Below are 9867 nucleotides of genomic sequence, written 5' to 3' on the forward strand. Positions count from 1 at the left end.
TGATGTTGTGGGCTCTCCTGATGACCCTGCTGGTGTAGACGTCCTGCAGCGATGGGAAGGCCACTCCACAGATGTTTTGTGCAGTTTTAATTACACATTGGAGGCCCTTCCTGCTCCCATGCCACACAGTGGTAGCGCTGGTGAGCACACCCTCCACTGCACCTCTGTACAAGTTGGCGGTGATCATTCGTGTGACTGTGGTGTCGTCAGCAGACTAAATACTGCTGATGTTCACGGTCATATGTGAAGAGGGAGCAAAGCTTTGACTCAGCACATATGACCGGCGCCCAACTCTGACCGACTGAGGTCTGTCAGAGAGGAAGTCCAGCACCCAGCTACAGAGGGATGGTGTCATAGCACATCTTTGCAAAGGGAAATGTACCTTTAATCTTGTATTTTTTGTGAATTTAGGGAATGAAAGTTTGCCTCACTGTTGGTAGCAGCAACACCCATAAATAATCTGAACACATCTGAGTTTCTGTCCTTGTAATGATGCTACATCAGTCACATAAGACTGACAGAACACTCCAGAAAATACATCAGCGTATGCTCACTGTGTGTCTTTGTGTCACTCGACAGGTGCAGCAGAGAAGCCCTACACAGTGGAAGACGCCGTTTCTTACAATGAGCTGGACTATCTCTCAGTAAGTTTCCTGCACGGAGATATTTTGGCGTTTTCTCTCATTTAGGCTGCTGCTGTTTTAAATACACGTCTTCATTCTTCATGTTAAGTGTAGAAGAGGTCTTGTTAAGTTCCTTGATGTTGTAAAAACTATTATCATTAAATTGAATTAAATTAAATTAACTCTCTCAACTCAAAAAATGTGACAGAAGTTAAAAAAACGCCCAGAAACTGCTCCTCTCTGTAGGCAAATGCTTCCTGCAGTATAAAATCCTGCAGCTCTATGGAAACTAAACCACCATGGCTTTAAGAGGAGAGAACTTTAAAAAGTCTTTTGTGCTGTATGACAAAGTTTTACTGCCACAAAGGTTAAAAAGGAAAAATCACTAGTTGAATTTTTTTGTTTATGTTGCTCATAAAAACATCTTTAAAACCACAGGTATAACTATTACTGGAATTTTTATTGAGCTGAGTTGAGCAGAATTATTATTTTGTCTCTTACTGGTGCACACAGTTTGTTTTTGTACATTTTTGAGAGAATAAAGCGATTTTTAAGCTGAGATTCTGGTACGTTTTTTGCCTGAATGGCAGACGAGTAGTTTCAAGACCATCGGAAAGTTCATAATACTTTCTGGTTTTACATTTTCAGCGTTATAAACGGAGTCATACCTGCATTTTAAACTATTTTTTCCAACGCCTCTGTGAGGTTGAGAGTGTTTATTTAGTTGTATGTTTGCGTTGCGTAGTGGTCCATCGCCTTGACTTGATTTATTTTATGTCCTATACATTCCACACACTGTGAGACGTGATGGTTGGGGTGATGGAGAACATGTTAGTTTAGTTTCTGCAATGTTGTTTTCCTCTAGGTGGGCCTTGACAGCCAGACAGTAACGGTGGTTTGCACCAACAGACGAAGAAAGTTCCTGCTGGACACAGCTGATGCGTCACTGACTTCGTGAGTGTAACTGCGTCTCATGTTTCTTGATACTCTCCCATCACTGGATCTGACACATCCAAGATTAATTTTCATCCACTGTTATTGTGTGTTTAAACCAAACACACAGAATGCACACAAAGCCTTCTGGCATGTCAGGAATCCACTGATCTGTAAAGGAGTGGGGGCTCAGTCATGAGTTCAGTCAGCATCATATTCATAATAGGAGGTGTTTTCATCCAGTTGTAGCATCATCTCCTGGCCTTCATTGTACTGTTTCTCTTGTAGCTGGTTCCTGTCTGTTCTCAAGTCGGCCATGGTGAAAGGTTGCCGCGAGCCTCCCTATCCGTCCGTGCTGACTGACGCCACCATGGAAAAGCTGGCTCTCACCAAGTTCGTCTCCCAGGAGTCTCACTGTGAGGTAAAGTGATGTCATGCACTGTCGCAGCTCTGATCTGAATGAACAGACTAATTATCCAATAGTTTCATGGGCAGGATTAAAAAGTTTACGGGTTACAGCCCAAGTTAAATGCATATTGATGCATTCAACATGGGCTCAAAACTGCACCGACTGCACCAACCTTCTAGCTGCGAGGCGATGGTGCTAACCACCGCGCCACCTTGCAGCCCCCCAACGTAATATTAGAGAAACATGGGAGTCACTGCTTTAACACACTCGTTTCATATTTAACTGACACTTACCTGTTCCTCCAGGTGTCCGAAGTGTCCATTCAGCTCTATTCACTGGTTCACTGGGAAGATCCTTTGGACGTCAGTGTGTCGCCCCAAGGTGGCCCGCCCAACTCCGGAGTACTTTCCAGCACAAAAGAAGGGACTCTGCAGTACAGGGCAGGAACCACATACCTGGGCAAAGAGCTGTGGAAGAGCTGCTACCTCGTTCTCAGGTAGGGACTGGTTGCCCACATCAGTAGAGGCGAGTGGGGTAAGACGAGCCTGTGGGTTAGCTGAGACGCTCCGTGTTTCTAGAAAACCACAGGAGAAGTTGGTCATTTGGGTCCAGCCCTAATATACATGTTTTGGTTTTAGACGTTACTGTCAGGCCCCCACCGTAGAGACACCTCAAGTAAAACCTGGCTCATGTTACCCCACTCTGCCCTACGCCTTTTAGCTGATATCGTTTCTTTTAATCTGACCTTAACCTTCCAACAGTGTGTCGTAACAAGGGTCACCACTTCCCTTAGCAAGATAAAGATAAACTTTATTGATCCCACAGTGGGGAGAGTTCACCGTCACAACAGCTCCAAGAAAAGTGTACAGTCAGTGCAGAAATAACTGGGAACACCCAGTGCAAACTGTAGGAAAGAAACAGAAACAGAAAACACACACAAAAAAAAAGTAGCATTCATGTTATATTATATTATATTCATGATAGCCATCACATTTAGGAGTGACATAACGCAATCTTGAAAAGCAGTTCAGAGTGGATTTACCACATTTACCACAACATCCTCAGCTCACTTCCTTCATCACACTTGTTAGAGTCCTTTCAGCATCTGCTGCTGCCTGACATGTTGAAAGCTTGAGTTCTGTTTCGTGCAGATTTTCTGCTCGTATGTCCAGAGGTACACAATGTATGACATAAACTGGAGGGTTGAATTACAATAGCTTTGCCTAATGCAGTAGTACGAGTGATATCTAAAACTGATTAAAATAATATATTAACCCACTGAACCCCAAAACCCACTGGAAAGTAAAAAATGCCTCATTTATCAGCCAGAAGCTGTAAAAAAGAAAGAGTTGTTGGATCTTTGAGCCCTGGACCTCATCATGTGTGACTTTGGTCAAATCTAAGCCTAAAAATCATATATTATCCCAGTCCCTTAATTCTGCATCTCTCTCTTTTTTTAAATCACCAATAAAATAAACTGTTTGCACCAAGTCTATAAGAAACTAAACTCGTGTGCTCTTATGTGCAGCTGTTGAGCTTTTAGTGCCTCAGCGGTGACTGACAGTCATGTGACAGCAGCTCTTGGAGCTTTTCAGCTGAACTGCAGGCTGTGTTCACACAGAGCAGGAGACAAGTTTAGAAACTAGCTGTAAATAATTCAGAGCAATCAGTTCTCAGTTTTAGTAACACCTTGGAAAAAAGCTGTACACGTGGATTCCAGGTTGTTGAATTTATATAAAATACTGGATCAAAGAGATTCAGCTTTTGTTTTGTCTTTTCACTACAGACAGGTTTGGGGTTTTGTCTTCTTCCAGCCGTGCTTGAACTGTTTCCATAAACATATTGTACCTGTAATCAGCCCACAGTGAGGAAATCTGATCTATCTGTCAAACACATGTTAATTAACAGACCCAACAAGTCCAGACCAGAATAGTTTGAAGCAGGTGTGTCACTGACATGAGCATTGCTGCAGGTCTTGTGTTAAAACAACATATGTATGTAATCACATGCATGTATGTGATGTGTCTTGTGACTGTATGAACATAAATATGTGCTTTCTTCTCCTGCAGTAATGGGATTCTGTATTTGTATGCAGAGAGAACGGATGTGACGCCCGTGCTGTCGATCACTATGGGGTAAGATGATGTGACTTCTACTGTTCAGATGTCAGTGAAATCCTCAAACTGGTGCTGATGTGTCTTTGTTTCTCGACAGAGGAGAGCACTGTGGAGGCTGCCGTCGCTCCAACAGCATGGAGCGCCAACACGCCTTTCAAGTCATCCAGACGGAGCGCCCCCCGCTGGTCCTCAGCGCCAGCAATGAGCAGGACATGGCCGACTGGATGCAGCTGCTCTGCCAGTCTGTCTCCAAAGGGGTAAGGAAAGAGCCTCAGGGGGCTAAAACTCACCTTACAGGGGGGCCGCTGGAGGGAGAGTCTGGGTGAGGCTGGACTGCATCAAGTATTCCCCCCCAAAAATGTACAACTGATCCAATCGTCTCAATCTTTATTAATAACAATTCAGAACATGGACATTCTTCAGAACATAGGCTTCTTCTGCCTACTCCTTCCTCCTACACAGCTGAGCCACATCTGGCTTGAGGGAGGAAGCAACTGAGACCCTCAGTATGGTTTGAAGATGCTCATCAGTAAGTTAGGACCTGTACTTTGACTTATTAAAGTTCATGATGCAGAAGAGCTTCTCACACAGATAGAAAAAGACGCATTTGCACTGGGTGACAGGATGTATGTTCCCTCCACTTGGTGACACTCCTGAATCACGTTTCAAGTGACTAGCGTTGCTACTTCGCATTGCTGTTACGAGCCTGAGCCTTGGTAGCCCACAACTGATATAACAGTTATATATACTGAAATATAAAACGTCCAGGGCAACGACTCGCGTAGGTGCGTGTGAGAAAAACGCGCGGACCAAACTTTGATGTGAAGTAGGGGGTCACAAAATATCATCCGGTGGGCCTCAATTGGCCCACGGGCCACGAGTTTGAGACCCCTGGCTTAGTATATCCCAAGGACTTGCCCACTACTTGTTTGCTATTTCTAATATTGCATGTGTCACACCACCTTTTCATTGGTGTGCATACGGTTCACCAAAAACACAAATTAGTTCTAAATGTCGATAATAATGAAACTACAGCAGATGTTTTTCTTGTAGAGTACCCCATACTCATTATAGTACCCCGTGCATTGTTGCATTTGGTCCAAGCTTAAATGGGAAAGTCAGGGGCGCCGCTATAGCTCACCTGGTTGAGCCGGCGTCCCATGTACAGCGCTACGGTCCCGATGTGGAGGTCATGAGTTTGAATCCCACTCATGACCCTTTCCCACACGTCCTCCCCCCATTCTTCTCCCCTGCTTTCCTGCCTCTCTCTCTCACTGCACTATCAAATGAAGGCACAAAGGCCAAAAAAGAAAAAAAGGGAAAGTCATCAAATAGGACATTACAGCTCTCAACGAGACATGACCATCCTCTGAAGGACAAACAATAACTCTTAGCATGCTTAGCGCTGGCTATACAGACTGTGTTCTTTGGTGTAAAAGCTCATTAGGAAGTTGTTGCGACACTTGCGGATGTTTCTAACATGCAAGAGACATCAGGGTTTTGTTTTTAGAAGTTATTTTACGTCTAATGTTAATCAGGGTTGATATAAGTCCCCTGTTGTTAGCCAAGCTATAATGAAGCTACGCCCGCCTTACTTTGCAGGTCATCCCTCAGGGTTTGGCCCCAACGCCGTGCATCCCATGTTGCCTCGTGGTGACGGACAAGAAACTGCTAACGTGCCATCAGGACTGCCAGACGAGCTTCTTCCGTTCTCTGGGCAGCGCTGATATATGTGACGTCACCACCGTCAGCCTGGAGGCTGACAAGGAGTACTGCGTTATTGTAAGTGACCTCCTGGTAACTTCTGCTGCTGCTGCTAGTCCTGCTGTATTTATGCACTGATTTTGGACTTTTTGTCAATAAGATTCATCTGTGTTGTGCTATTTGGTGGCTGTACTGCAACCTACAGATGAGATGTGATCAGAAGTCATCATGAAAGATGTTTCTTGCAGATGCTCAGTATACGTCATAAGAAATGATGTTGTCATCAATGCAACTGAAGACATTAAAAGTGGATTAAATGTGTATTTAAGTTGTTTACAGCTGTTGTGTATTAACTTTTCCACCAGAGTTTTTTCAGCTGCTGTCTAAATACTTAAGGTTCTGTTTGAATAATAAGTGCAGGATGTGATCATAAGGGCCATAGAGTCACTACAGGTTGATGACAGAAACAGTTGAGAAAGACCGTCCTCAGACTAATAATAAAGTACACAGTAGCATACCTCTGGCTATTTTTAGATAGACATACAGAACACTGCCCTATCCAGAGGTTGTTATGTGCTGTTTATGAATGTAAGAAACTTTTAGAGATGTTATTATGAGTCATTAGCAAGTTAATGCATATTAATTGATTATCTATAAACATGAATCCTAGCAGGCTCTTCTAGCAGCATCTCCTGAATTAATGTAAATTTGAGTCTAGCATGTTCCCAGACCCTCATTTGCATACAAGACATGCATACGATGCACTAGTCTGTGTGTAGACTGCTCTTAAGGTGCTGGGATGTCCATTGTCTCATGCTCTTACTATTTAACATGACAGTGATTCTCTTGTTAATTTGCACCTTTAAATTTAAGCCTTTTTCCCAGCTTTGATTTTCTGTTTTGTTCGTAGGAGTTTGCAGCAGATCGGGCCCAGTTCCTCCCTCCGTGGGTCTTGTACTTCAGCGGGTGTGAAGAGAGGGATCGACTGCTGCAGGCATTGGACAGCGCATGGAGAGCCATTTTCCAGGTTTGACTGTTATTATGATGAGCTTCAGGAAGAATACTGTCAGGTTGCAATACTTACTGTCCTACAATATGAGCGCGCATGACTGTAGCGCAACAGCCACTCGACTGCTGTCCATGTAAACGAACCCTCCTGCACACAGGTGGACCTTCCCCACAGAGAGGTGTCCGACGTGGCCGTGCAGAAGCGCTGCGGCGAGGCCCTGGAGCTGATGAAGAGCGCCTGGCAGCGAGCAGACAGTCTGGCTCGAGGCAGAGCCCAGCGCGAACCGTGGTGCTGACGGACACACACACATACACCGATCTGTGTGTAGCCCCCGAGACAAGAGCGTCAGAAAGGATGTAATAGTCTGTGCTACTGCTGAAAGAGATAAACCAATCAGATGTACTGTTGATTCTGAAATGTTTCTGTCAGAGAAACGTCCCGCTAAAGTAGCACCTCATGTGGCACATCATGTCTCAATGATAGAACAGTGAGACGCTGAAATTAAATGAAACTAAATGAATGAATTTCTAGCAGAATGTATTTTATTTGATCCGGGCAGTACATCGTCGTAATTCCTTTGGTAGAGATTCTGACTAGCAGCAATGTAGAACAAATATGCACCACGAGATGTTAAATGTTGCTTAACCGTGACCCTTGCGATATAAACAGACGGGCCTGAAAACGATGCGAGTGGGGAGGACGAGGAGAACCAGGAGCGTCTCCACACAAAGACATATGCAAAGTATATCGAGGGGAATCATTACTTACGTGGAGAAGTTCACGTGCTCTCTGCTCGCACAACTGTGTAAAGATAGAAGTCGCTCCTTGCTTTCTAACAAGAGTTCTACTGAACCTGAATTATAGACGTGCAAACGTACATCCCTGTACAGTGTCATTGCACAATCACTGATGTGTTCGGTTGTGGTTTGTCTGAGGGCACATACCTCTACACTGAAGTATTCTCACGTACACGTTGTACATTAGCTCGAGAGGACGAGGATCTGAAGTATATCTGGATGTTTAACACTTGCACTGTTACATAACATGCCTGTAATGTCTATCTGAGATCTATCAGGAAATGCAACAGACTTGCCTTTTTCTCCACTTTGCAGAGATGAGTGGAGGTTTCCATGCAGACTTGCACATTGTTTTTTTTTTAAGTGGTACCATTTGTGGCTGTTTGTTAACACGTGCTGTTTAGTTTTCTTTCTTTTTAGAGAAGGTGGGAACAGTTGTTACTAAATTATTCGGTTTGTCTTGACTGTATCAGCAGGTGAGGATTTCCCCGATAATGAAAGTTTTCAATGAAGAATTAAGTTCGGTGTGAAGAATCATTCACTGAGAGTCGTCTTGGCTTCTCGTTTTCATTTTGCACCAGTGGTTGGTGGCAGTAAGATCTGTCTGCTCTGGATCTGAACATCATATGGTGGTGCAGGACCATGTGTGAGGCTTTAAAAATCCTTTGTCTCTCAGCTTAGAGCCTTTCAACTAATAGGCTGTCTTCAGTTCCTACGACTGAATCCTTTGTTAGTACACAGTAATGCATGTGCTGCAGTAATATTAATCCTGATCAGAGTGGACCTGCTCTCGTTGCAAGGCTAAGAAACGTGTGCTGATTTTCTTGTTTTGTGTTTTTTGCAATGACAATGTTGCCTTGCTGAGCTGAAATTGCCGATTCATTTAAAACAAACGGAGGACTATGTTTTGCTTTTAGTAAACGCCTTACACTGGACGATTTGGCCGACTGCGTTGGAACTCTTAAACAATCACAGTATAAGTTTCTGGTTTCCTCGTAAGGGACGAGCGTGTGCTGTAAGTAGGCCTGGGTGTGTTCAGAGCCAGTGGACTCTCTATCACATGCTGCTGATTAAGCTGACTGTTTTGGTATGTTGTACCAAAGCTTGAGTGTTGAATATGCACCAGAATCGACCCAGCCATATACATGCAGCACATCACGGATGTGCGTGTCTTTTACAGTGACGCCGTGTTGCTCTCGTGTCAGCATTAATCAGTGCTTTAAGCCTTTCTAAGTGCCACTCGGTCTCCATCATCTTCTGTTCTTTAACAAAGAACTCTAATCTCAGGTGAAAAAGGTACTTCACATCCAAAACCTTAAGACTCACCGTGTCTGCTTTGGTTTTTTTGTTTTGTGTCTAATATTACAGTATTTTTCTCAGTTTAACTTTTTGTTTGTTCCTCCCGTGTTCGGTGCAGCATCATGGAGTTGTTTTGCACAGAGAGAGAGAGAGAGAGAGAGAAGGCTGCAAATTGATATCAAGTGTCTGTGGAAAAGTGGAAAAGGTCTGATGGAAGAAATCCTTTAATAATTCAGTGGGTTCCAAAATAGGATGCAGAGAAATCCTCTCCTCCCCCAGTGGATTACTTTAGGTGTTTCTGACCTGGGAGATTGCAATAGTTGGACTTACTTGAACTGTTACTTGGATTATCAGTGAGAAGTTAGAGCTGTTCCCGTTGACGTGTATATAAAGAGAAAGTCAGCCTTTGAGTGGGGTTGTGGATGTGGGACATTGCTGGCCAATGGTGGGTGACATCTTTTAAATGATGCGTTGTCAAAGAAGTGCTTTTTGATTTTTGTCCATAAATGTTTACTGCATGTAATATTTGTATTATGTTTAGCAAGTTTATCCAATTGTAAATGAAGCACTAATCAAAAGTAACTCCCACATAGAGACGTGCATGTCCTGAAGGTTTTATACTGCTCATACAGGTAATGAACATGTGACTTGGACGGTGTAACTGAATAAACCGACATGAAACTTTGGCTCCTGTCCTGTGGTGACTTCATGTGCTGGTGTGGTTATAACGAAGGCGTTTCTGTTGTAGGTCAAACCAGGGAAATGCTGAGGTGGAAACCTGAGGGCAGATATGTTAGAGCAGGGGCAGGAGACTCACAGGTAAGAGAGCAGCGTAGGAAAACTCATCATGGTCTTTCTGTCTGTCGTAGCGTAAAGTATGTCAAATGTTGGTCTCTCTTTGGAGGCCGAGTTGTTGTTTATCACTTCTCATAACTCTGAAATTACCCATTTCAATTCCTTACGGGCTGCAAGGTGG

The 9867-nt window shown here is 43.8% G+C and overlaps 1 protein-coding gene across 1 annotated transcript in view; it reads left to right on the forward strand.

Moving 5' to 3' along the window:
* The window catches only part of plekhm2 (pleckstrin homology domain containing, family M (with RUN domain) member 2), a 19517-nt gene extending 9940 nt beyond the window's left edge, over positions 1–9577 (forward strand). The window contains exons 12-20 of the mRNA XM_008295270.1: positions 580–644; positions 1489–1577; positions 1845–1977; positions 2271–2461; positions 4035–4100; positions 4180–4339; positions 5685–5864; positions 6697–6813; positions 6953–9577. Coding sequence (XP_008293492.1) covers positions 580–644; positions 1489–1577; positions 1845–1977; positions 2271–2461; positions 4035–4100; positions 4180–4339; positions 5685–5864; positions 6697–6813; positions 6953–7090 — 1139 coding nt within the window. The 3' untranslated portion in view covers positions 7091–9577. The remainder of the gene's footprint in view (positions 1–579; positions 645–1488; positions 1578–1844; positions 1978–2270; positions 2462–4034; positions 4101–4179; positions 4340–5684; positions 5865–6696; positions 6814–6952) is intronic.
* Positions 9578–9867: the final 290 nt, after the last annotated feature.

This window comes from Stegastes partitus, unplaced genomic scaffold (genome assembly GCF_000690725.1).
Source record: "Stegastes partitus isolate 25-593 unplaced genomic scaffold, Stegastes_partitus-1.0.2 Scaffold1035, whole genome shotgun sequence".
NCBI lineage: Eukaryota > Metazoa > Chordata > Actinopteri > Pomacentridae > Stegastes > Stegastes partitus.